We start from the raw sequence: 27861 nt of genomic DNA, 5'->3' as shown, positions 1-27861 counted from the left end.
CTACCCCTGCATTAGAACATAAAGTAGCACTGTCACTTTGCAGGTTTGTTTTTCAAAGTAACATTTAGGCAATAATCCCCTCACAGTGAATTGGTCCAGATCGCCATAGCACCTCAGCACAGAAATCTTCACATCCAGATGTTCTATAACGGACAAACCTTTATACCAACGTATATTCCAAATGACAGTGGGGTGGACAGGAATAAATCTGAACGTGTTATGTATCTTGTCAGCTTTCTTGTAAAAGTCACTTCCGAGTCCATAGCCATCTGAGTGATTTCAAGTGGTCTCGGTGCTTTTAATACTGTATGTACAGCTTTTTCCAGGGCATCATTCGAGCAAGAGTTCCATGTTGGATAATGTGAATTATGTGCAAATTTCCATACACGGAAGATAATTCATTGGCTTAGAGACAATGAATGGACGCGAGAATTGGCATTTGGCTTCTGCACAAGTGCAGAAGTTGGATGTCTTTAATACTGCTTCAAGCTAAGAGGGCAAACTACTGCAAAATGGTTTGCCCCATAACCAGGGAACAGTGTAAGAGTACTCCAAGTAAAAGCAGCAGGCTGTAGTGGTTCTGATGTTTCAAGTAACCCTTAAATAATTGCTTTCGTATTGTCTTTAGTTTTAAATTAAACCTATTGTAGTTCTTCTATTCCCCTTGATCTTTTTTTAAATTCACCTTAAATATGTTAGTTATACATGAGAACATTTTGGGACTACTACTTATTTGGCAATCAATGGCAGCGGGCAGAGCTTAAGCCAAATTCTGTTCCAAGTTGCCACGGTAATTTCCATCCCAGACAGGAAAAATAACATGGAGGCACCTAGGTATTCAGTTCTGGTGCCAAGGAACAAAAGATAATAAACAGAACAGAAGGTTGAAATGAAGGGTATAACCATTAAGATACAATACAGAAAAGAAAACTACAAGAAGAAGAAGAAAAAAAAAAAAATACATGACAGTGCCGCTTTAAAGTACAGAGGTTTCATTCATCTAAAAGTAGACCGTGATGCGAGTTAAATTATAAAATATATATATATGATGCCTGTAACCATGCCTGCAATTGGATGCATTATAAGGTATACAAATCATTCTGTTATGTTAAGTGAAAGGCAAGCTCTTCCCACGATGCTCACTGTGGAATCCCAGGATATTACATCCACATTTGCTCACATAGCGCTGTGACAATGAGTATTCTGGGCAGGAACACTTGTATAAAACCCAAACAAACATAGCACATTATAGTGAAAGATCAAACATTAACATGAAATATGGGCTGCTAAACCCACTCCGAACACTGTGCTCCCAAGCTCTCTATGTATGCAGAAGCACAAACAATGTGTGAGCAAAATTCTAAATTGGTACAATATATGCACAGCACAGAATGCTTATACCGAGTTTGTCCTGCGTTTCTGCATTTACGGAAAATAGATAGGCTACCTGAATAATAGTAGATCATTGTAGTCATGGGTCTGTGTTATTCAGAGAAGACCATTACTCTGTATCTTGTGAGTGTCCATTTGCCGTGGGTGGGAAGATGGATGAAAGAAAAAAATTTTTAAAAAAAGGAGTGGAGTTCAGCACAAAAATATTGGTAAAAGGTATATTGGAAGAAAAAGGACACTCACAAAATACAGAGCAATGGTCTGCTCTAAATACGGAAGGTTTGGGTTTACAGACAGCTACAGTTATTAAGTTAGCCTTTTGTTTTTCCATAAACAAGTGGAAGAATTAAGTGCAAGTACTACAGACTGGAAACACACAAAAAATAATATAGGAAATAGTTCATTTGCACTTATTATACAAATGTCAGAGCTTTGTTTCTCTGCATGCTGTAGTATTATGGTGTTTGGGGTGTTCCTTTAAAACAGGGGTTCTCAACCCAGTCCTCAGGACCCCCTACCAGTCCAGGATTTGGGGATTACCTGGGTGTGTCTAAGGTGTTTAGAAAAAGGGGGAAAAAACACCTTAGACTCTAAGGTGTTTTTTTTTTTCTTCTTTTTCTAAACACCTTAGACACACCCAGGTAATCCCTAAACCCTGGACTGGTAGGGGGTCCTTGAGGACAAGGTTGAGAACCCCTGCTTTAAAACAACCAGAATTAAGTCTGTTAAATGTACAAAAATAAATAAAATTTAAAAAAAAAAACCTTCACAATATAGATTTTCCAGCTAACATTTTACTTATGCTACAATGTCTTTGTACTTAATAAACCCTATATAGAGACTGTCCTCCTAAATGTATCCCTTCCACCTCTACAGTCAAAGTGTAGCTTTTCCAGTTGATTTATAATCAGTAAATCAATAAGATAACATCCTATCCCTTGAACTTTGCAATCTGAAAACCAGCTACATGTGCAGCTTTCATCAGTGTAAATGAACAAAGATAATTTTTAGATTTTAACACCTCTAATCATCTTACAGACTATTACTGGACAAAAGGTAGAGGGACGGTGATATAATAAAGCTTTGTTCGTGTTCTAAAGAGTGCTACCCATAGGACCAAAGAGATGATTTAGCCTGCAATTTCCCACTGATCTTTGTTCATGTCCATTTGCCTGTTCTATTGATCATGACAGAAACTAAATTAGTGTACAGGAAGTATGGACAATCCTTTTATTTCTTCAGTACTATTGATGTTATGATAGAAGTTTTTGTGAGCTGTTGGGAACAAAATATGCCATTATATCTGGCCTTTACTTTAAGAGCTGCTAGTCTAATTTATTATAAGACCCTTCATTTTCCATTAGTACATTAGCTCAAGAAAACCATAATCATGATTTTTCTTAAAGCGCAAATTATTGTTATAGGGATAATGAACGGGATAACACACTCAAAACGTGAAGAAGAAACAAAACAAAGGGAAGAAGGCATGCATTACTGTATACAGTTAATGGTTTTCTGATCATTCTATATGTTCTGCATTTGTGTCAGCTGGGATAGTAATGGCTTGAAAACATTGCACAAGACTGGAATCACCAAATAATTAAATTACAGAGAGGTTTTACAGATTAGATTCTTTGTGAAAGATGTGTGAGACGATACCTGAATAGGCACATCACTCATAGGCACATCACTCATAGGCACATCACTCATAGGCACTGCAAAAACCAAGCGACTGAATAATTTTCTCCTTTGACTGAAAGTGTCAGTTTGTGAGTCTGTCCGTTTGTTAGAAAAGAAACAAGCTACCTTTAAAGGAACACTGTAGCATTAAGAATACAAACATCTCACGAGAATCACGAACCACCATGTCATATTTATACAGCACAATGCGTGACATAACTACTTTCACATACTGATACCTATCGACGCATAACAGCTTAAAGGAACACTATAGTCACCTAAATTACTTTAGCTAAATAAAGCAGTTTTAGTGTATAGATCATTCCCCTGCAATTTCACTGCTCAATTCACTGTCATTTAGGAGTTAAATCACTTTGTTGCTGTTTATGCAGCCCTAGCCACACCTCCCCTGGCTATGATTGACAGAGCCTGCATGGAAAAAAAAAACTGGTTTCACTTTCAAACAGATGTAATTTACCTTAAATAATTGTATCTTAATCTCTAAATTGAACTTTAATCACATACAGGAGGCTCTTGCAGGGTCTAGCAAGCTATTAACATAGCAGGGGTTAAGAAAATCTTAATTAAACAGAACTTGCAATAAAGAAAGCCTAAATAGGGATCTCTATACAGGAAGTGTTTATGGAAGGCTGTGCAAGTCGCATGCAGGGAGGTGTGACTAGGGTTCATAAACAAATGGATTTAACTCCTAAATGGCAGAGGATTGAGCAGTGAGGCTGCAGGGGCATGTTCTATACACCAAAACTGCTTCATTAAGCTAAAGTTGTTCAGGTGACTATAGTGTCCCTTTAATTAAGCACCCTAGGGAACCTGAGTTACCATCCTGACTCTACACTGTATCATCCTCACCAATGTGTCTATAAGAAAAGAGTGCCATAAATTGGTCTTATAATGCTGATCTTGTTATCACTGTTTTTATTGCCTTATCGGACTAACTACATATATTGTATACTACAAGCACTACAAAAATAAAGAATTATAAAAAAAAAATACAAACATGAATTCCTTAAGCTACAGTGACCTGCTAACAATTTAGATGTCCGCCCTACCTTCACTGGATAAAAGGTAAGATTTACTTACCTTTCTTCTCTCGCCGTTCTGTTTTTCTCGAGGCAACCCCTCGCCTTTCTCCTAGATCAATCTTGGTGGTCTCAGCCTATCTAAAGCTTTAAGCAGCATTTGAGCGAGAATCTGTCTCAGTTCTCACAGGGGGAAGCGCTTTTAACCCCTTAAGGACACATGACGTGTGAGACACGTCATGATTCCCTTTTATTCCAGAAGTTTGGTCCTTAAGGGGTTAATGGCGGTCAGGAAGACAGCCACTAGAGGTGTGTTTATCCCAGCAATTGGTTAAATGCGGTTCCTACAATGTTTATATTGCAGGGTTAAAACGGCAGGGGCACTGTACCTGAGATGAAGTGGTCTGGGTGCCTTTAGTTTAGTTTTATAAATACATGCCTTGCTTGTTAAATTTCACATAGAAATTGTAGACAGTATTTAAAACTGTAGTTCCTATTAATGGGACTGACCAATGCCCTAATAAATAAAATATATCCCAATGAAAACATGCATGCCTATAATTATGTATTTTTCTTTCACTGCAGACAGCTGGTAAAAGCTGCAAATCTTTTGCCTGAAGCTTGCAATCGCTCCCCTTCTAACCAAGCAAACACTTACTGTGGCTGTCCAATTACAGACTTCCCAAGGCAGCTCAATGAAAAATCTATGCAAGGCAGGTGCTTAGAGCAATTGCTGCCTCTTGAGTTTAGCTCCACTGAGCGAGGTGTAACAAGGCTATTTTATGAAAAAATCTGTTTTTATTGAAATCTGCACTTTCTGTAAAATGAAAAGAAAAAAAAAAGAGGGTACACTCTTCACACAAAGTACTTCAGCAAGCGAAGATGCTTTAGGGGACTGGAGTGTCTCTTTAAGGACAGGCTTGTCGTTAGCACATGGTGGCAGCAAGTCTTTAAAGAGTCACCATGCTACTACAAAATGCATGAAATGTCGTTTAACAGTAGAGATTTGCAGACAACACTGCAGGTCTAAGTAAGTCTGCCCAAAATGGTCAGTGGAGCCATTAATAACCTTAGAAAAGATTAATCCGATGATCGGAACTACTCAAATTAATTGTATTTAAAATTCCAAGATTGAATGTATTTCCTGGGAAAGGTTTGTTGAGGTTTTCCGTTTATAAAGCATATAAAAATTAAAACATTACACAATTACTGTGAGACATATACAACAGAATGATACATTAACAATGAGTACAGCTGTTTCTAAAGATGTAGAGACGCAGGAATCCAGGAAGTTCAGAAAAATTTGTATTGTTTACACAAGTTATTCCACATGTGTGTAGCTCTACAAGAAACCGATTTTATAATGAGAGATAGAAACTAAGGGGCTGAAGGTGAAATGGACCTAGAAGCAAGACAGGTGAAGGTTATGTCTGGATTGAAGAGAGAGACAGTTTAGCCCTTTCAACATCGCAGTAATGGGTACTGTGGTTAAAACTATGAACAAAACTGCCTAATGAATTATACCAAGCGTTTAGAGAGATGTATTTGCAGTACAGATGCTTATACCAAGACCAGAACTTTTAAAGGGACAGTTTAGGCACTAATATTATTATTATTATTATTATTATTATTATTATTATTATTATTATTGCCATTTATATAGCGCCAGCATATTTCGTAGCGCTTTACAATATTATCAGAGGGGGAGATTTAACAATAAATGAGACAATTACAAAAACTTACAGGAAAGATAGGTTGAAGAGGACCCTGCTCAAACGAGCTTACAGTCTATAGGAGGTGGGGTATAAAACACATTAGGACAGGACATAGCAATCAAATAAGGTGGGAGTGAGGCAGAGCTGGAGGAGAGAGTAGAGTGCTGCCCTATAGGAGAGAGGAAGAGACAGGTATGTGAGGTAGAGGTTATTCTGGGAGGCCATAAGCTTTCCAAAAGAGATGGGTTTTAAGGCACTTCTTAAACAATTGAAGACTAGGGTAGAGTCTGATGGCAGTAGGCAGGCTATTCCATTAAAAGGAAGCTGCCTGCGAGAAGTCCTGCAAGCGTGAGTTGGCCATACGGGTGCAAGCGGAGAGACCGAGAAGGGGCATATCTGCGGATCTGTAAAGGGATATAAGAGGGGCTAGAATTGGCCAATGCTTTATAGGTATGGGTTAGCCTTTGAATTGACTCCTATAGGATACAGGAAGCCAATGTAAGGACTGACAGAGGGGTGAGGTGTGAGAGATCCGACTAGAGAGGAAATCAGTCTGGCAGCAGCATTCGTTACAGACTGTAGCGGGGCAATACGGCTTTTGGGAAGACTAATTAGGTGAAGGTTACAATAATCCATGCAGGAAATTACTAGAGCATGGACAAGCTCCTTGGTAGCATCTTGAGCTAGAAATGGGCGGATGCTGGCTATGTTTTTTTTTTTTTTTTTTTTCAATTCTTTATTTTTCATGTGCATATAGTAACATAACATAGGGACCTGTGGCGCCACAATAGCGAGTACAGGCTTTTCAGTGTCAAACTTTGCGGCATGGATAAACAGCACATTTTTTATAAGATATAACGGTTATAGACATACTTTGTAGGATAAGATAGAATAGGTTTTCACAGGTTAACATTTAGTCATGTTTCACCACTCAGGCTCTATCATATACATCGGTTTGAGTTGTCGTCGCAAGCTAATTCTTAACAGGCCCTAGGGTGAGTAGACCAACATGAGGATGGGCAGACAGAGGGTTCACTGACTAGCTATGCTTTACTACTCCAGCTCTGTCCAACCTATACATTAGTATGGGTTACATTTGCAGGCTAATACTTAATGCTTCACAGGCACTAGAATGAGTGGACTAATAGGATAACTGGCATACAGAGGTTTAGCTTAGCTGGTAACTGTAGGCTGAGTGGTGCGTGCTTAGTGAGTGGGGTTGATGGGTTAACACATATATTAGACCGATTGGCTCAATTTACTAGTATAGCAGATAAGTATCACTAGTATGCTAAACATAGCGAGAAAAGGAGTATGGCTAACGAGCAGGTGTTCAGTCAAGTATTTAAACTATGTGCAGTAATCAAGCAATAAGAGTTAAACTAAAATAGGTCACAGTAATCATGTACCAGCTAATACACCATAACAGTAGCAAGAGTTCCCCTTGCCATATACAAGCGAGTTCAGTGAGGCATGGGTTACCAATCCGACAAGGTATCAGGGTATTCCGGTAGCAGCTGGGACAGCCGAGGAGTGTGCTCACACGGAGCGTTTCAAGGTCTGTCAGCTGTGGGGCAGGGTGAAAGGCATTTCAGCCGATGCCCAGTGTAGGAATGTCTCGATTGTCGGCAATTGCCCCGATCAGGGGTCGAGCAGGGCGGGGTGGCGTGGGTGCCGTCGTTTTCCTCGGCCACTTGTTTTTACGCAGGTCTGTGCTGATGTTGCCGGTATACGGTGTTTTCGGCCCGGTGGATGAGGCGCTGTTTGGCAGTTGCTGTGCTCGATGCGTTGTGGTAGGCCCGCTTGCTGGTGATAGCGTTGCAGTTCTCTGCCATGCGTTGGGTCCAGCGTGGGCTCGTTGGGGCTGTGCAGCGGCCCGCCATGTGTTCCCATGCAATGGTGTTTTGGTGCGACGGATCTCTGGACGTGACTGGAGTTGTTGAGGTGGGTCTTTGGGCCGGGGTATGGCTGCTCTCAGGGTGGAGGGTGCGCTTGGTTTCGGCGGCATTTTCAGTTTTGTCGTTCTGTGCCGGTAAGAAGGCGGTTTGGTTCTCTGTCGCCTTCCCGCTTTTCTGGGTTGTTGCAGGGCTGTCGGTCTTTGCTGTGGGTCAGGCGGTGGGCGGCAGGGTGTGCAGCTTGAGACAGGCCTCATCGATGTCCTCTGCCGAAGTTTGAGCTCCATTCTGCGCCAGAAGTCTGTGAGGATTTGCTCCAGGCTGATTAAGGGGCCCTGCCATATTGCGTGGCAGCCGTCAGGCCGCATGGTCTCCGCCATCTTTGGCAGGTCTCTCGGCTCTCCGCCCGATTTCCCTTTCTCTGCTGCCCTATCTGGGAGGACTCCCAGGGGTGGACCGTGATCTCCCTCACAGGTCCCAAAGGGGGGGTTGCGGGGAACCCACTTGCAGCAGTCAGTCCCCGGGCTGCTCCAGGCTGGGAGCTCGGCCGCCGCTCCCATCCAGTGCGCTCCAGGCCTCATGCCCTCGCAGGTTCTGCCTGCCGTCTGTCGTCCACCCACGGTCCGCATTACCGGTTTACCGTGGGGGCTGATTGCCAGTAAGTCGTGTGGGGTCATTATCTGTCGTTTATAGTAGTTTAAGGGTGCCTTTAGAATCGTTTTCTCAGAAATTTGTAGAGAGCTTCAGTCAGGCACGTCTTCCCTCCATGACAGTCAGGCCCCGCCCCCCGCTGGCTATGTTTTTTAAGATGTAATCTACAGGATTTGGCAACATACGGGATGTGAGGCTCAAAGGTGAGGCCAGAATCAAGTATGACGCCAAGACAGCGCGCTTGCAAGGATGGACTTATGTGGATAACACTAACTTGAAGGGAGAGCAAAAGAGGAGGATCAGTATTAGGAGGAGGAAAGACAAGGAGCTCAGTTTTAGAGAGATTGAGCTTCAGAAAGTTCAGAGTTTCCCTGTCCCTTTTTTTTTTATTAAAAATAATATAAAAGTTTGTACTTACCGTAACTTTTCTTCACCTCCTCATCTCCCACAACATCATAAAGAAGGCATGGCCTTGTTCGATGATGGACCAATCCAATGTGTTTTACTTGGTCAGTGCATCAGTAGCACCTCAACAGGTGGATTTGACCATGCAATGTAAACATTGCAGTTTAAAAAACATTGCAGGGGCCGAGTAAAGCGGTCGCTGGAAACTAGAGCTCCTGATAATAGACGACGAAAATCTACCTAACCCTACGAAATATAATCACTGACCACCCAACACGACTGCACAGACCCCCTACATCAGCATGGGGAAAAAAAATAAAAAACCGGGGCCAGATAAACCTACCGCCGGGCTGACGATCGGCGACATGTGGAGACAAGCGCTAGGCCCGACGGAGCCCAATATGGCGGCCCTCCACGGCGGCTGTTCCGATTTCTCGGATGATCTTTCGGGAGACGCCGAAGACAACTACCTACCAGCCCCAGCCATGCCACAGAAGGCCAGGCCCCAGAAGAAGGGACCCGATGCTGAATTAGTAACTACAGGGGTTCTGAAGGCCCTACTGGCGGAACTCCAAAACAACATACTTACAGACGTTAAGGCCCTCAGGGCAGAAGTGCAGGGCCTGACAGGCCGCATCAGCACACTGGAGGCATCCTCACAGAGCCACCAGTTAAACGTATCGTCCTTACAGAAAGCAGTGCAGGACTTACAAACACAGAATCAACTATTTGAACGCCGCTTTGCGGCCCAGGAGGACGACCGGAGACGGCAAAACTTAAAGGTCAGAGGACTCCCAGAAGAGATATTAGAGTCCGAATTGCCGCATGTTATACAACGTATATTGGGGGCTGTGTTACCTCAGGGACAGTCCGACGCCATTAGCCCAACAGACCAATTTCGGATCCCTAAACCACCCAGGGCGCCGCCTTCAGCCACGAGAGACACCATAATCACATTCAGAAATGGAAGGGATAAAACGGCTTTCCTCACGGCCCTCAGGGGCAAAACCCCGCTACAGTTCGAAAATAGGGGACTGACCTTTTTTGCTGATCTGTCCAACGGCACCCTAGCCTGGCGCAGATCACTGCGACCACTCACCTCTCTGCTCCAACAAAAGGGTATCAGATATAGATGGCGGAACCCCAGATCTCTCGCAGTACAACAAGGCACGGACTCCCATTTAATCCATGATATCCAGGACGCAGCGGACCTCCTGAAGACTCTGGGCATCCCACACGACTCACTCATCCGGGAAGGACCCCCTCACCAGACTACGCCGACGCATAGCTGGGACCCGGCGACAATCAACCCGTTTGTCCCGAGAGGTGCAACCCCAGTGACCTATGCTGCGGTCACCACTTAAGTCTCGCACCAAACCTGGGACTACACAATCCTCAGGAGTTGTATGGAAGACACCCCACTGCCTACGGGAAACCTCAACTTAACATTGGACTTACAATCTATTATATGGACTTGATAATGGTACCCCCCCCCCTTTTTATAACAAAGCAGGGCCTCGGCCCCACCCGTCCCCACGAAATCCAGGAAGGAAAAATTAGTCCTGATTGAACGGTTGTATAGCGACTTTACTATTTAAAAACCAAAAAACAAACAAACCTACCAGCAGAGACAAGACAGACTTTATTTACACACACCCCTCACGCAACCGACCAGACAGGGACACCCAAACATCGAGGAGCCGCCAAGGGACGCAACCCCAGACGTTACCACACTCTTGACCAAACACACATACTGGTTCACCCAACTTATCCACCTCCACACATATTTAGTCGCATGTCTACCTTGCAACAGCGGGGTACTGGCCATTAAGAGGACCTGACACACACGACAACCTAGGGGGAATCAAGCTACGACCATCCCGCACCCACACACCTGGGCACCCCTCGACATCTCTGACACAATGACTACCAGGGTACCCACGACAGACTCCACACAACAGCAAGAGAGCCTACACGCTGCTCCTACCTAGCCTCCCACATGATACGGCACGAGCCAACCACGCTATGTGCCCAGTGAATGAGATAGGCGACTGTCCTGCCTACACTGGCAATTGCAGGGAAGCATCACGACACTATGTGCCCCTGTAAGATCTCTTCACGATAGCTGCCAGACACCAGCCGCCTTACAGAACCCCACTCCCATGACCTCTGCTTCTTAGACGTGGGAATCGTCTGATTCCACGCAGACCACTTACCAGCAAGGTCCCCAATAAACCGGAGACCTCCTTATGCAGGCCTATAACGCCTGTTTTTACGAGATAATATTCTTACCGTTATTTTTTACGTTTACAGTTCTCTCAAGTTTCAGTTGAATTTTCTTGCCTGTAACCGGTCGAGGGGGAGACATATATGTATAATTTAGGTACCCAGTCAATTAGATACCTCTGTACGATTTGGGCACATGTCATAACACGTCATCATAAGACTCAGCTAGCCACAAGCGACTCCGAACCTTATGCCCGCTCTGGGTTAAGCCTACCTTGCCTGGGCTGCATATTTAGTAAGACAGATGAGACATCTCGTTATGTTCAAGTATAGTTTTCGTTTTTTTTGTCATCTGCCTTTTACTATGTTTTCTGTTTTTGTGTTCAATTTGCATACCTTATTAACACACTCCCAGCTTGGATACATGTCGTAAGCATTGATTACATATTCAGATGGGACACGTAGGAAGCCATAGAAGAGAGATATGTTCTAATATGCTGTTACAATACTTTATAAAAAAAAAAAAAAACTGTGCAATACGCTTTGCATTACCATACTAACGAACATTGTTTTCTGTCAATTACCAATGTACCTATGTCTACTCGTATTATTGTTAACGATGTCTTAATTACTGCACTGTCAAAAATAAAGAATTAAAAAAAAAAAAAAAAAAAAAAACATTGCAGGGCCAAAACTAAAGAGTCACTGCCCAAACAGATTTAATTGAGATACAGTGGTGTTGGTGTCTTTAGTGGCTCTTTCAAGATATGTTTGGTGAAGGTGTAGATTATACACTGCCTACATATGCATAAATGAGGTTCTGTAACTTGTGGGTAATCTTTTACAAAATGAGAGCACAAAGTATTGAACGTTGGAAAGTTTTATATATAACTTTTAGCGAATAGGAACCACCTTTGGCATTGGACACATACTGGATTACAAACAATAATGGAGTCAAATTATCACGTAAATCATAAAGGACAACTATCAACTTTGAGATTCTCATTTTTTTTAAAGTTCATTAGATTTAATGAAATGTTTATTTTTATTTTAAATAATGTATACAGAATCTACTGTTTTATCTGGCTGAGCAGCCATGTTGGGTCAGACTCTACTGTTATCTGACCTGATGATGTGATAGTCTTATGTGAAACAACTGCAGCAGCAGGCAAGTTCGGTTAAAAAAAAAATAAAAAAAATAAAAAAAAATTTTCTCAAACAAAATTATTAATTGAATGAAAAGTAAACATTTGTTGAAAGTTGTATTTTAAGCTGTGAAAGTTTAGAAAAATATCATAAACAAGTGTTAAAGGCCTCAGCTGAATCTAGAGAGACAGGTCCAGTAAATTATCCACACCACTGTACTCAACGAACCTTTCAGATGGTATTTAATATTATTAGCTACAATTTTGTTTACCAATACTAATCTCGGATATGGTTATATAACGGATAGCAGAGGTAATAAACAAACCTTCTATTTCTATTTCTTTCTCCCTTGGTCTCTGCTCAATTAGCAGAAGTGAGACATCAGAAGTGAGAACAATATATATATTATAGATTTTAATAAAATCAATTACCTTATTTACTTCTTCTGGGTCTTCATCTTTAAAGGTCAGAAACTGGATATTACAAGATGTGGGTAAAGGTTTGTACATGTCCCAGGTTTTACCATCCACCAGGGCCAGCACGGACCTCGTGCAGTACCACTCGCTGAGGTCTGAAATAAACACAAAACAGACGTTCGATGGATAAGATATCAAAAGAAACATTTGCAAATCAAATAAATAATGACTAAAGGACAAAACAAAGTTCCTTCAAAAGAATGTAGAATGAGTGAAAATATTTATAATATCAGTAGCCGTATCCGGAATGATACCTGAACCTATGTCATCTCTAAAACAGAGATGGTCAAAAGGGCTACGAAAGGATGTCACATAACCTTAAGGAGACTAATGGTTCATATAAAAATAAATGGGAGGATTGGAAAATATTCTGAATGACTGGATCATAATATTATTGAAGAAACATTTCCCTATACTATTGCATAGAAATGCCCTTCTTTCCACGGCTTTCCTTCACTCCTTCGACTCCTATCCTATTCTGTCTTTTTTTTCGGGTTTTTTTCAGTCCTTCATATTGTTTATTTTTTATTAAGTATGCAATTTTCTTTCTTGGCACTCAGACAATGGTTCTAGAATCGCATGCCGTTGGCCTATTGTTCCTTTTTCAGACATTCCTGTTCTCACTGCAGTCAGGAGCAGGGTTTGTGATAACACTGTGGGAAGATTAAAGTGATTCTATTTTTCAAGCCATCTACCACAAAGAGCTTGAAAAAGGTTCCTTCTACTTTGTAGTATGAAAAAATACTTCCACTGAAAAGTTATTGGGAGGGGTGGGTGTGGGGAGAACCTTAAAGGTTACTCGCAATTACCCAAACAGACAGTGTTTACTAAAGAGACAGAGGAATAGAAGGGATAGGGAATGTGAAGGAAGAGAGGTAACAATAGGAACAGGGTGTGAGAGATCATCAAGAAGAAGAAGACAAATAAATATACCAGGATCTATGCGATTTCTCACATCAAGGACTCAGGGATTTATATTTTTATATTTCTGTGCTAAAGCAGGCATTTAAAAAATAAATAAAAACAATAAAAAAAAATTCAAAACACCGGCTTATAAATCAGAATGAATGAATAGTAAAAATAAAAAATAACAGCAAGTGAGGAAAACTATCCTTATTTTATTTGAGTAAATAAGCACTTTGAAAAATACATTTATTTTGGGTGGGACAATATGTAATGGAAGCTGGGAAGTAGAAGATTACAGTGTACCAGAAATGACCAGTCATTTGTATGTATGTAATTTCGCCCAAAGTTTTAGCAGACATGTATTTCTGTCTACAATTCAATCTTCTGCAATGAAATAAAATAACTTCAATGGTAGGTAATTCCATTTATTTTACCATACTTTAGATTTCTTATATAGTGCCTTAATAATAAATAAAAAAAAAAACATATAGCCAATCTAAAAAACCCAAAGCTCAAATCACAGTGTTCAAAAAAATGATATAGTACTCTATACAAACCCCTCTCTGGTATCCCATGCTTTCTTGTTTGGCTGGAGCAATGTATAATTTCAGATCATTTGAACAATAAAGAGGACAGGCACATACTGAATGAAAACCATCAGTTTGTCAATTTCTAAAACGGAAGAGAACGGTACTCCGGTCCAGTCTCTATAATAAATTTAAACAAATACACACCTGTAAAGTAAATAATACACAGAAGACTGGTGTAAGCAATAAGCAGTACTTTAGATGCTCATGCTGCAGAACTGTACAGTCTTGGATTGGCAGAACACACCACGGGAGTTTAAGATCTATATCAGCAGGAGAGCAGTCTTAAAATCGAAGTGTAATGATTAAAAGTTAAGACTCTAAATTTCCTTTCACCTTTCAGTTGGGGACAGCTCTGTTTTCACTTATCTCAGTAATAGGTACTGAAGAGGTTACATCTTGTTTTTGTGTGGCTAATGACGCCACGATGAAACAGCTGGCAGCAGAAGAGTTAAACCCCCAGAAACGCTGCACAGACTCCTGGCACCATGACCACTTCAGTGCTTGAAGTAAACCTTTAAGCTGTGCAAGATGTTAATGCGGTTTATACAGAACACACACTAATGAGATTCCTCACTCACTATAAATCTGTTAGAGGGATTGTTTAGTAAAAAGCGGAACCTGTATGTGTACCATTTTGATACGAAATGCTGCACATACAGAGTTTTGCCCCTCTGCTGGCAGTGGTCTAACTCCACCTCCAGCAGCAACATTGTGGCATCATTAGCTAGACCAAAACAAGAGTTCCCCGCTAATATCAATTTTGTGCATATTGGAGATCTGTTGTCAGCACGTACAGCTTCCAGGTGACAGGCGTCCAATGGCATCCCCCCTCCGTGCTGCCCCTATCAGAGGCAAGTTATTTATTTTAAACTAACCGGGTTGGACCAGGATAGAAAGGTTACCCTAACCAAAAATGTGTTTTCTATAAACACTGCTTTTTTGTTACAGCAACCCTTAAAAAAAAAAAAAAAACGTGACTGACCGTTCAGACTACATAGACAAGAATGTGAACTCTTGACTGGCCAAGCTACCTCCTAGTGTGGGTAAAGATCAAAATGGACCATGTAACTAGTGTTGCCAATAACCCAGAAGTGAAGTGATCGCTCATCTTTGAAGTAGATACATACAAAAATGCACACCGACAGAAAATTCAGTGTAAAACTTTAAAAACTATTGCAACAAACTGTAGATCACTCTAAAAGGCCTCAATTATACAAACAGGAGAAACGATTTCCATAAAGACAACCTTTCCTTAGTCCAAACACACCACTCAACACTCAGATACAGACATTGTACAAGTATCTACAACTACACTTTTCATAACTCCTTAGAATTTTACATATAGTGCAAATCTATGTTCCTTTACAATGTACGGTGATTGCAATCCTTTTCTATCTGTACCCTATGAAACAGACAGACAGGCTTTATTACAGCAAGCTAACAAACTCTGAATCTATACTCACTGGATATAAAGAAATCTGTATAAAAAGCAGAAAACAATCAATGTTAATTATGTTGACTAGCCAAGATTAATTGTATTTATTGGCAATGCCATCAGAAGTCACAGAGCTTGCACACAAGCGTAGACTTGTAATAACTAGACCGGCACTTACTTTAGATAGCGTATTACTTGAGAATTGCTCAGGAGTTACAACATATATAGAGATAAAAAACAAAAAACACTGACTTGTTTTATTATGGATTAGTGGATTAATTCCCAAATCAATAATGATTTTAGATTTTAACCTTTTTCTTTGCCCGTCATGGTAACATGCAATATGTAACCAGGTGGTGTATACCTTATAGCAGGTGTTCCCATCCCAGACCTCAAGTACCCACTAACAGTCCAGGATTTAGGGATTACCCTGTTGTGTCTAAAAAGTTTTTTGATTTTTTTTCTACAAACACTTTAGACCTAACAGGTAACCTCTAAACCCTGGACGGTTAGGGGGTACTTGAGGACTCTGTTTGGAAACCCTGCCTTAGAGGGTCACTCCAGGTCCCGTAACTTCTGAAGTGTCACCTTACCGTATGGGGTTAAACAGTTTTAATTCCAAAGTTCACATAATGGTGGCCATCCCCTCAGCCGCCTGCTCCTTCAGCAGAAGCTATTCTGCCCAACCTGGTCGCCCGTTGAAAGAAGTGCACTTCAAAAGTGGGTGTAGAAACGAAGAGGGGACTAGCAGACGGGCCCCAGCGTCAGTTAGGGGATCGAAAGTCCTATGGCAACCAGGATGATTTGCAATGCATGACAAAATGGGACAAGGATACTGCACCCAGACCACTTTAATTAGCTTAAAAGACCACTCTAGGCACCCAGACCACTTCAGCTTAATGAAGTGGTCTGGGTGCCAGGTCCAGCTAGGGTTAACTAATTGTTTTATAAACATAGCAGTTTCAGAGAAACTGCTATGTTTATCAATTAGTTAAGCCTTCCCCTATTTCCTCTAGTGGCTGTCTCACTGACAGCCGCTAGAGGCGCTTGCGTGATTCTCACTGTGAAAATCACAGTGAGAGCACGCAAGCGTCCATAGGAAAGCATTATGAATGCTTTCCTATGTGACCGGCTGAATGCGCGCGCAGCTCTTGCCGCGCGTGCGCATTCAGCCGACGGCGAGGAACGGAGGCGGAGAGGAGGAGGAGAGCTCCCCGCCCAGCGCTGGAAAAAGGTAAGTTTTACCCCTTTTCCCCTTTCCAGAGCCGGGCGGGAGGTGGTCCCTGAGGGTGGGGGCACCCTCAGGGCACTCTAGTGCCAGGAAAACGAGTATGCTTTCCTGGCACTAGAGTGGTCCTTTAACCCCTTAAGACACATGACGTGTGTGACACGTCATTATTCCATTTTATTCCAGAAGTTTGGTCCTTAAGGGGTTAAGTGGCCTGGGTGACTATAGTGTCCCTTTAACTCTGCATGGCAACACATCCTCAAGCAGACAGAACCTCTCCATACAACGATACTCTGACTTCAGTCACTATTCCTATAAGTAAGATCCACTCACTGTAAGAATAATCACAGCAACCATAGCACAGCAGCTGAAATAAAAGATCACTGTCAACATAGTTCTCTGTGATAAGAATATCATGACAGGTAGAAGGAAAAGCCAGATGTTTAAATAGCTTTTTAAGAAATTCTACACTTTCACTCGCAATTTCTACTAGGAGAATAGGAGGAGGATATTCGTTAAAATTCAAGTGGTTTGTACCCTGACAAGTACACTTTAAAACACAGAGCCCAGAAAACCTACAGTTTTCATTCCACATAATTATGTTTAATATATTCATATTTCCAATAGACGGTAGCAGAAAGACTGAGTGACAGGTTCCTTTCCGAGAAACATATATATTTATTTTTTATTTTGCCTCCCAACATTCCATACCTATAAAAGAGCCACTAAGCTTTTTTTCTTTTTTCCCCTGACAATAAAACAGTATGTACACTTAGTGCTATGTGACATTTTATCCTGAATATTGCAGTACGCCCTGCTCACCAACAGTCATTTGCTGTTACATAAAGAAAAGAACTTCATTTTAAAACTGAGTCGATGGTGCTTAAACTAGCAAGGTTCCACTGCACCGATTTCACAAAGCTTCTCTACAGAGTTGACTGCCAATGATTGGATGAGGCACACACTGATTGCTGGAATCACATATGCCCAACTTGATTGATTGATGAAATTAACCAGGATTTAAAATTTGCATCTGTCAACGAAGTAAATGTTAACCATTACTAGATAATGCCATTTTACTTAAAAAGGAATATTTTGCTTTAAGGGGAAGGCTTGAAGTGTAGCATTACCAATATTTTGTTTAGGTGTCTACATGATTTAATTCATACAAATGCATGGTAATAAATCATTTACAACAGGTGTGTCCAACCTGCTGCCCAGTTGCCATCCGTGCTGCCGGTCAGTGAGAGATATTGTGCTCAAGTGCCCTCCAGTGAGCCGGCAGCAGGGTTATGACATCATCCCAACATCGGCATCACTACTGGGCGCGAGAGGGACATGTGCTGGAAGAGCACAGTGATCGTGTGTATGTGATTGTGGGTATAGGTCTGTGATTGTGTATGTCTGATTCTGTGTGTGAATGTGTGTTTGTATGTGATTGCACTTGTGTATGTCTGATTATCTGTGTGTATATAGGTCTGTGATGGAATGTATTTACATGTGTATGTGTTTAGTAGATAGCTCCCTAATTTGGTATCATTAGATATGCAATGCCACATAAGGATAACAAAAATATTTATCTACTATACCAGGGGTTCCCAACCCATGGTACGCATAGCACCAGTTCAGAAGGTGCCCTTCACTCCCTGCACCTCGGTCCCTGGCTTCTTTGCGGAAGCGTCAAAATGTGCGCCATTCGTAAACCGAACGCAAGCTGTTTGACCTCTTAAGGTAAGACGGCACTCAGAACCCCCAGGAGTGGTGTGATGAGCACTATTGCAGCAAAAATCAGAATTCTACATTAAAGTATATAGGCTGTGCAGGTACGCAGATTACATTTCCTGTAGACAGAATTAGCAGAATATAGGTTCCTGATTTACAGAGATGTAATGCTTTCTATATCACAGCTGTACAGAGCAGTTGTAAATGCTACTTTATAACTGTCTCTCCAGCAGAGCAAATGCATTTATTAGTATCTTTCCATAAAATCCACTCGACAGAAATCCCCGAAGGGCAAGATGATTTGGGCACACACGATTGATTGAAGTGATTGCAATTAAAATAAAGGGGGGAAAAAATTTAGCTTGTAAAAGCAGGTTTGATATAACAGCTAACGAAAATTAAATTAGAAATTTAATTGCATTTTTTTTCCTGTTAATGTTCATTTAATTAACTGTTGCTACCTAATTAATTTGGAATTATTAACGAAAGGCCAGTTAATTGAACTATGAAAATTTAACATGAGGTAATCGCTGGTGTGATGTATTCAGCATAGCTATAGGTCACCAAATGCAGCGTTCACACTTATTTTTCCAATTAGACACACTTCATGTATGTAAAAGAAATGTACGCAGATCGAGTAGCAGAACCAGAATATGTTGAGCCAGGATTAAAAGAAGAAAAGTGTCATTACTAACATTTTATCCTTGTGCTTAATAGCCATAATATAGAACATTCCGCTGCAGTCAACACACAGTAAATAAAAATGTTACTGCACAGAAATGTGGCTCTTAAGACATCATACAGTGACTATACAGTAACTCATTCATTATGTCTTGCTTACATACCTACCAACCAACAAGCATATAAATATTTATATATAATGAACCATAATGAATGTGTTATGGTGTCAGAAGGTCCTGGGCACTGCCTAACCTTAAGAGGTTAAGCAGTTTACACTAACCACAAAGAGGTCCAAGAAGGTGCCCTTCACTCTGCCCCTCTCCCTGCACCTCGGCCCCTGGCTTCATTGCTGAAGACTCAAAACGGCGCCCATGCGGTTGACTCAAAATGGGCACAATTCGTAAATGGTCATATAGATATTTTACATTTCTGTTTAAATCAGGGAACGCAAACTCTGTCGTCCTAGAAGTTGATGGCCTGAAACAGAATTCTCTGAATACAATAGATTATCAGAGAATCATGGGCGTTGCAGTGTTTTGAAAGTGATTGAAAACTAGTGATTGAAAACTAGGTTTCTGCAGGTACCTAAAGCTGGGCCCCTCAGCAGCACACATTATTATTATTATGTTATTATTTATATAGCGCCAACAAATTCTGCACCGCTTTACAGTGGGTGGACGAAAAAACATGTAGTTGTAACCAGACAAGCTGGACACACAGGAACAGAGGGCTTGAGTGCCCTGCTCAAAGAGCTTACATGCTAGAGTAAGTGAGGTAAAGTGACACAAAAGGTAAGGATAGTATTAGACTAATGAGAGTTGCAAGAGATGAATCAGTCAGGAGCTATTAACAGTTTAATTGATACGCTTTTATGAAGAAGTGGGTTTTTAACAATTTTTTTAAGGAGTGGAGACTGGGTGAGCATCTAACGGAGGAGGGAAGTGAGTTCCACAGGCACAGTGCAGCCCTCGAGAAGTCTTGAAGGCGAGCATCAGAGGTGGGAGTACGGACAGAAAATAGACGTAAGTCTTCAGCAGATCGTAAGGGCCTGGACGGGACATACTTGTGTATTAGGGAGGATAGACAGGTGGGAGAAGTTTGTAATTCATACAAACTTGTCCAATTTGGGACAGCAATGACAGGCTGTGAGTACTTTGGGTGTTTTTTTGTTAATGTATGTGCACAGTGATCACAACGTGTACATATATTCTATAATTAAGAATGTATGATCACTAGGTAGTGCCTCTAAATTTGATATATATATATATATATACATACATATATATATATATATTAAGGGTTGACTCTAAACGTTTTGTTTTTTAGGGTTAAAACTGTATTTCAGATGCCAAAAAAAGGTTTATTAGCATAAACATTTGGTGTATGAAGGATGTATAGGTAATCTTCTTAGCAATGACAGATTTTCTTTCAGTTTATTGGAATATGGGCAGTTCATTTTTGCTTTTATAGTTTATCAATGTTGTTTGTGAAAGGATAATCTGGTGCTTGTGAGTGTAATGGGAATTGCAGATATCGGTGTGGAAAGGGAATTGGGGATATGTGTGCATGCATATCTGCAAAGAGAATTGTTGAGATGTATCTGTGGTTGGAAAAGTAATTGGTGGTTTGTGTAATTAATGTGGATAGGGAATTGGTAGTTGAAGTGTGGAAAGATTGCAGTTTGTGTGCTTAGGGGGTGCAAGTTAATTGGTTGCAGGTATAAAGAAAAGAGATTGATGTGAGTGGGTGGAACTGGTGTTCGTGCATACAGGGAATTGCATGCATGTGGGGAACAGGCAAGTTTTGGGAGTAGAAAGGTACAATGATCTGAGCTTTGAGATACACACGATTCAGACAATGGCCAGCCCTGCAGTCATTAGACACTCTTTCACAGGCACTGAAAATGTCACAGGGAGCATACACCAGGGTCAACAGCCTATCAGAATTCACATTTGTGTTGTAGAAATATTTTGGACGGATAATGAGCAAGTGAAATGAGAGAAAATGAGATCTGCTCCCATAGCCACTGCTATTCCCGAATGTTTTCTATTACCTCAGTCTTCCTACGTACAAAATTCTATAATATTATGCATGTCATAATCTTCAGCTTCTGCCCCCTGAAGCCCTTAATGTTTTTGTAAGGAGAAAGGCTTGTTTTAAAATTAATTGGTGCATGACACCTGGTTAGGACCCATTCAATCAAATGCACATGGTTACAGAGGTTTTCAACCTATATACAATGGCAAAATACCGTGCCTCAAGCACCCTCCAAGTGTGCCAATATCGCACTTCTGCGATATAATTTTTTATTTATTTATTTAATAGAAGTAGGAGTCATTAATTGGGACTTCCATCTGGCAACTCATTAAACTAGCCATTTTGACTAGAAAGCAACAGCACTAATGTGAAATGTATAAGCTGCTGGTAAAGGAAAAATTAAGCAAGACGTCAGTGTGGTAGCTTGGGTGTGGATTGAAGACGTCAGTGTGCCTTGGAAATTCCTCTCTAACTTAAGGATAGGTTTGTCCAAAAATATGCTGGTTATCGATGTACTAAAGGATGCAGTGAGTGACTGTTATTGACTAAATCAGCATACCTCATTTAGATTGTACAACATGGTTCAAAGCATATTTAAAAATGCACCTGCAATGTTCACCAATTTGGCAGCACTATAAAAGGCACATTCTGCTTCAATAAAATAGGCAAAAAAGGTAATTTAAAAAAGTGTGGTTAAAAAGTGTTGTTAAAGTTATCTTAAAACATAATAGACCATTTTATATGAAAGATAGAAATTGAAACGTACTATTGCAGTGTTACAAAATAATGTTAAAACAATTAGAACAATTCACGTGATATAAATATTTGGTTACAATCAAAAACATTTTTTTCAAAGTCTGCATCCATTGGTAACTTAGATATCAGTACTATGTCCATCTCAACTGCTAAAACGTGACCTTGTCTGACCAAAGAAACTGCAGCTGTTCTGGCAGAAAGCAATGTTGTCCTTGCAAGTGACTTCACCTAAGCCTAATAGGCTTTGCTAATCGCTCACTTTATCACTGAAACACTTGATAGTTCCGTAGGTCCCACAATCAGAACAAATGACCTTTCAATCTTCAGAAATCACTTGACTGTTTGCAGACTTATTCTGCCAGTATGTAGGTTTTGGAGTTACCAAAGCTTGCTGAAGTTTACAGGATTTAATAATATTGCCACTCCGTAATTAATTTAGCTGTGCATCACAAAACATGAATCTGACAAGTTTGCCTTGCCCTGGTAGATGGAGAAGAGTTAAAGGAACACTATAGGGTCAAAAACACAAATGTGTTAAAAACACCGTCAAGCCCCCCCCTAAATATAGTAAAATCTTACCTTTATTCCAGTCTGCTGCATGGTGCTGGCTCTGCCTCCTTGGCTGACTATGAGAAGAACTCATGAGTTCTGAGCCAATCATAAAGCTTTCCCACAGGAAATCACTGAATTGGCTGAGATGGTTCTGGCCAATCAGCATCTCCTCAGAGATGCATTGAATCAATGCATCTCTATGAGGAAAGTTCTGTGTCTCCATGCAGAGGATGGAGACACTGAATGGCAGTGCTGCACATTGCAGCACTGCCCCTGAACGCCTTTCTAGTAGCCATCTGAGAAGTGGCCACTGGAGGTGTCCCTGGAGGTAAACACTGCATTTTCTCTGAAAAGACAGTGTTTACTGCAAAAGGCCCGCAGGCACTGATGTTCTGATGACTATAGTGTCCCTTTAAGAAACTTACTTTCTGTTGTGTTAGCTGACTGATGCTGACCACTATTTTATTTCAAAATGTCTATAATATAAAGATTTATAAAGTTAATAAAGATATGTGGCAACTTTTAGCCTGGAGGCCAATTGCATTAAGCTTTTTTATTTTTTTGTTTAATCTCTCAGCTGACCATCACAATTATTGTCATATTCCTTTGTTTTCTAGTTAATTATTTGTTTTAGTATATAATCTGAAATATGCAGATGAAAGAAAAAAACTGAAGCAGCAGATTTCAGGGACAGTTCTGAGCTAGGGACTGTCCTTGGAAATCCACAAGCGTCAGCAGCTATGTAATGATAATGTGCAATAAAAAATGTCCACTACGAGCTTACAAAAAGGCACAAAATCAGACAATTAACACAGCATACTTTTCCACATTAATGACACCGACTGGAAAGAATATTTCCACAGAATTACTCATTTATTAATAATTTTCTAAAGTAGAACATACATAAACATACTTTACGGTTTTGCTGTCCTGAAGAAAAAGTTGGAACAGACTTTTTTTTATTTTTTTTAAAGAGAAGGAAGAAAGGGAAAAATATTTAGAAAGTCCCAGAGTTGTATATTGTATGGTAATACACACATATATAGAACATACTTGTAGACTTGTGCGTGCATGATCTCTTAATTCATACCATGTAGCAAAGTATCCTTAAAAATACCCTCACTATGCCTAACCAGAATAACTGCACCATGGGTTTACCCTGCTTTGCCCAGCACTACATATTTGCAAACCTGCCAGCAATAATCCCACCCAAATTAATCGACAAGAACACACAACTCTATGGTCCTTTCTCCTGAGTACCAGGTTCACGGTTATGTCTTAGACACATTTTACATTGTGTACGTCTTACATGTACTCATTCATTGCATCACTTATTCTAAGAGTCGGCTGTCTTACGCTTTTAAGCTAGGAGCCTGCATTAACCAAGAGAGATGGCTGCAGGATTCTACCAACAAGATTTAGTCCTTATACATCAGTTTCAGATACAAAGAGTGTTACGGACACTCCACCGACTCATATTGGATTACACTATGTTAAGTTACCGAAGACGGTTCCTTCGGTATTATTGTTACCTATACCCATTTACACGAACAACTTGGATTACATATTCATGAATACGAACTCAGACCACCCGGCCCCTGGCGTGTGTCGCCACTTAACCCCGTTGACCTCGGAAACAACTGAACGGACAACCACCGGGAGGTTGCGGTTTGCGGATAACCACAACCTTAATTGACTGCCTCAGGGTGGCCTCATTCGTCGACTATTTTTCACCGTATCCAAACTCCCAAACGAGAACCACCTACACCCCGGCGTGTGTCTGTAATTAGAACGTTGAGGCTGCGGTTAACCGCAGGCTAATTGGCCCCTTCAGGGTGGTCTACGTTCGGTTCACGAAGGGTTGGGACAACCAGCCCGAGAGCGGTATTCGTACAGCCTGCTATCCGTGTTTGGTTCCAGGAGTTTTAAAACCGATACCCGCTCGCCTATTCACAAGCAGAAAAGATGGCCGCCATCTCGTGTTCGGGACAAAGAGACACGAAAAGACATCTCAGAGACTAGCCATACTGTTCGTGAGGTCTGAGCACTATTCGTCTATATGATGCGCTCAGACCCGAGCTATCTAGTGAATGGTAGAATGTAAGGGGTATTTCGTAAACTGTTATAAATATATATTTTATTCTGTTTTTACCTGTTGGAAATACACGTGGGATTCTGGGCACTTGGAGATAATTGAATTGCTATAACTGTTGGAATCATTATCTCCAAGCTGGGCGGAGACTATTTCAAACGATGCAGTGTATTGTCATTGGTCAACTGTATGTATTGTCCCTGTATCCCATATGGTCCTTAGGGGGCTGTCCCTGGACCTGGGATTTTGCATAAATAACGCTGCCCCTGTGCCATTAAAGCCAGTTCGTGTTTGATCTTCAAATCACAGCCTTGACTCGTTTTGTGGGAATCAGGGTATCCTAGCTATACTAGATCTAGTGGGATTGCTTTGTATTTACAGGACTCTGGTGGTCTGCTGAAGGAAAGAGTGCTTCTCTCTCTCCACCTTCGGGAACCAGGACATCCAAGCGGTTCAGCCTTCAGCTAGCCTGGGGGTAACCGTAACAAAGAGAAGCCTAAAAAGTATTCTCAATGGCTTTCCACAGACCAAAAAGCAAGCACCATGGCGTGGTGTTAGATTATAGCCATTTTTAGGTAAATATATCTTAAAGGGCCTCTCTAAGCACCATACCCACATCAGCATAACCATATCCTGCTCCTATGAATAAGCCAGTTAGAAACCTAGCTTCCATTCAGGCTTCATCAGTTTTAGTCAAGTTATAAATGCATCGTCTGCAAATCCCACTCCCAATTTGAGCTGAGCTCTCTCCCTCCTGCTCGTAGAGAAATAAGTCTAAGATTCCCCAGGTGTGGACCACGGTTCTGCTTTGTTATTGACATAGCCTGGGTAACAAGACCAGGGTTGTGGATTTAGTACATAAAACCTCTGACTCCTGACTACCTCCTACTCCATATAAACTGTATAATTATAATACACTTCTATTTTGGGGGGGGGGGGGGATCAATTTATACACCGGCATATACAGCAGATTTATTCAGAGTCAGTACAAGTTTGACTCTCATGACAGTAGCCCAGTAATTGCTTCAGACTCCTTAGGTCTGACCCCACTACTCTGCACAAAACCGTGAACAATGCCAACAAATGTGTAAAGAGATAGCAGCCGCAGTGCGACTGCTAGCAGTTCTAGTTAACCAAAATAAATTAAAACACTTCTAGGGGGATAAGCTACTTGTCCAATAAATATCTTCTGTGCATTGGTTTATGGGATAAGATTTCCCTCCTATCTGTTGCATCTACATAGATGTAAAACCTCAAAGACAGGTAGAAAACAGGATTCTTTACTATTCTAAACAATGCCAAAACTAAAATAGGACTTGTAGCTCAACATCTGGGGATCTACCTTTTGGGCACCTATCGTTTAATCTAATATGCAGTCCAGCACTCAACATCTGCTCAAGCAAGTGCTCAAATAGGGGGAATATAAACTCCCCCCTTTGATGTAAAAGGGTTGGGCCTATAGCTACAGTGATTTTTGCTTTCATAAACATGTCTGCGGCGACAGCATCAGGTGACCCCTTGTACCATAGCCTGGTTGGTACAGTGTTTGGAATAACCCTTCAATGCAAATATACATTTTATACAGGATACCTTTTCCATATATGGATGGCTAGGTTTCCGGCTAGCTAACAATGCTAACAACAAAGAAAAACTATGTTTAAACATGATTATGATTATTTACACTTTTAGGGAGTATTAAATTTGAAAATATAAATAAATAAAAAGAACATAAAAAGCCACAATCCCTTTATGAAACGTCTTATCAGAACAATACATCTCATAAATATACTGCTAGCAGATGAGATGCCAGAGGGCAGAGATGTAATGCTAGGAATATTGCAGATAATCTCACAGAGTCTTACAAGTCGCTGATCACTGACACACACTGATACATGCAGGTTAAGCATCTTTGAGATATAATACTGCCCTGTAAGCTTCTGTCTAGCATACTTATTGAAAAAGATTTGCAAACTTCAGTGTAGACAATTTTGGGAAGAACAAGTGAACAGAATTATGCAAGATTCGTTTGTTTTTTTGTTTGTATTTCTGGAACACCAGGAATCACAGGGGAATTGAAGAAATTGTTTAGTCTCTACTTGCCAAAGCTGATCGATGTCCGAAAGTTGTTTGTTCCTAATGTACCATTTACAAAAGATTTCTTCCCTATGAGTTTTAAATCAGAAGTTTATGTTCTCGTTCCAGAGGGAAGTCTTGCATGGGTACATGCTGTCTCAAAAAAAAATAAGGAAGTTGATATAAATCTGTGTTACAAATAAAAAGAAAATATTTCAAATCATACTGAAGCTGTTGCCAGCAGGCACATGTAACAGAGAAGAAAGGAAATCTTTTTCCTGAAAAAAATATGTATATTCTACTCAACTTGTTAGAGACAGTAGTGCAGGCACAAGGAAAGGCACAATGTGAACTGGCTGATCCTTTAAGGCAAGCATGTCAAACTCAAAGTCTAGCATGGGACACATAAACAAGGTTTAAGTTTATGTGGGCTGCAAAAAAAAATAACCCTTACATTTTCATAGAAACGTAGGTTTATTTTGAAAAGTACAGTATATAAAAAAAAAATAGAAAAAAAAAAAAAAAAACACAACAGCACCCCAAATCCCAGTCCCCCGTCCCCTCTACTAAACCACAGCAACCCCCCTCTACTAAATCCCAGCACCCCCCTCTAGCCAACAAGCAGGCTCCACTCACATTGTCGCTGCCAGTATGTGAATCCGGAGTCCGGCCTCTGGTATACCCCAAATGGTGCCGTCCACACCCTGTGCCAAATCTGATCCTCCTGCTACTTATTGAAACCCTGTGAAGGTGGGGCACGTCAATGTCACGTCGGAATTTGACATGGCATTACGTGCATCCATGCACTTCCAGGTACTCCACTGTCCAGTCGCAGCCAATGCAACACTGACCAACACACACACATACACACTTACTGACATACAGACACATAGACACACATTCTTGTACACACATTTTCTTTATTGCTCCCTACCTTTGGGAGCCTATGTGGGGCCTCTCCCTGGGGTCCAGTGGGGGATCTTCTATCTGCTCCTCACTGCTTCACTACAGACGGCACACGCGAGGGAGCAGTGAGGCGCAGGAATACTGAGCTCCCTCACTTGCCCTCCTCCCCGGCCGAGTAAGTTTTAGCAGAATAGGCACCTGCAATGTTGGGAAAGCAGGTGCCTACTCTATTATAACACTAATCATGTACTCGCGGC

At 41.1% G+C, this 27861-nt stretch overlaps 1 protein-coding gene across 1 annotated transcript in view; it reads right to left on the bottom strand.

Annotated features, from left to right (window-relative positions):
* Positions 1-27861, bottom strand: part of MRPL39 (mitochondrial ribosomal protein L39) — a 125899-nt gene that overhangs the window by 73044 nt on the left and 24994 nt on the right. Inside the window, exon 3 of the mRNA XM_063448303.1 lies at positions 12582-12721. Within this exon, the coding sequence (XP_063304373.1) occupies positions 12582-12721 (140 nt within the window). The remainder of the gene's footprint in view (positions 1-12581; positions 12722-27861) is intronic.

This window comes from Pelobates fuscus, chromosome 1, assembly GCF_036172605.1.
Source record: "Pelobates fuscus isolate aPelFus1 chromosome 1, aPelFus1.pri, whole genome shotgun sequence".
Lineage (NCBI taxonomy): Eukaryota > Metazoa > Chordata > Amphibia > Anura > Pelobatidae > Pelobates > Pelobates fuscus.
This window is presented reverse-complemented; position numbering and strand designations above follow the sequence as displayed.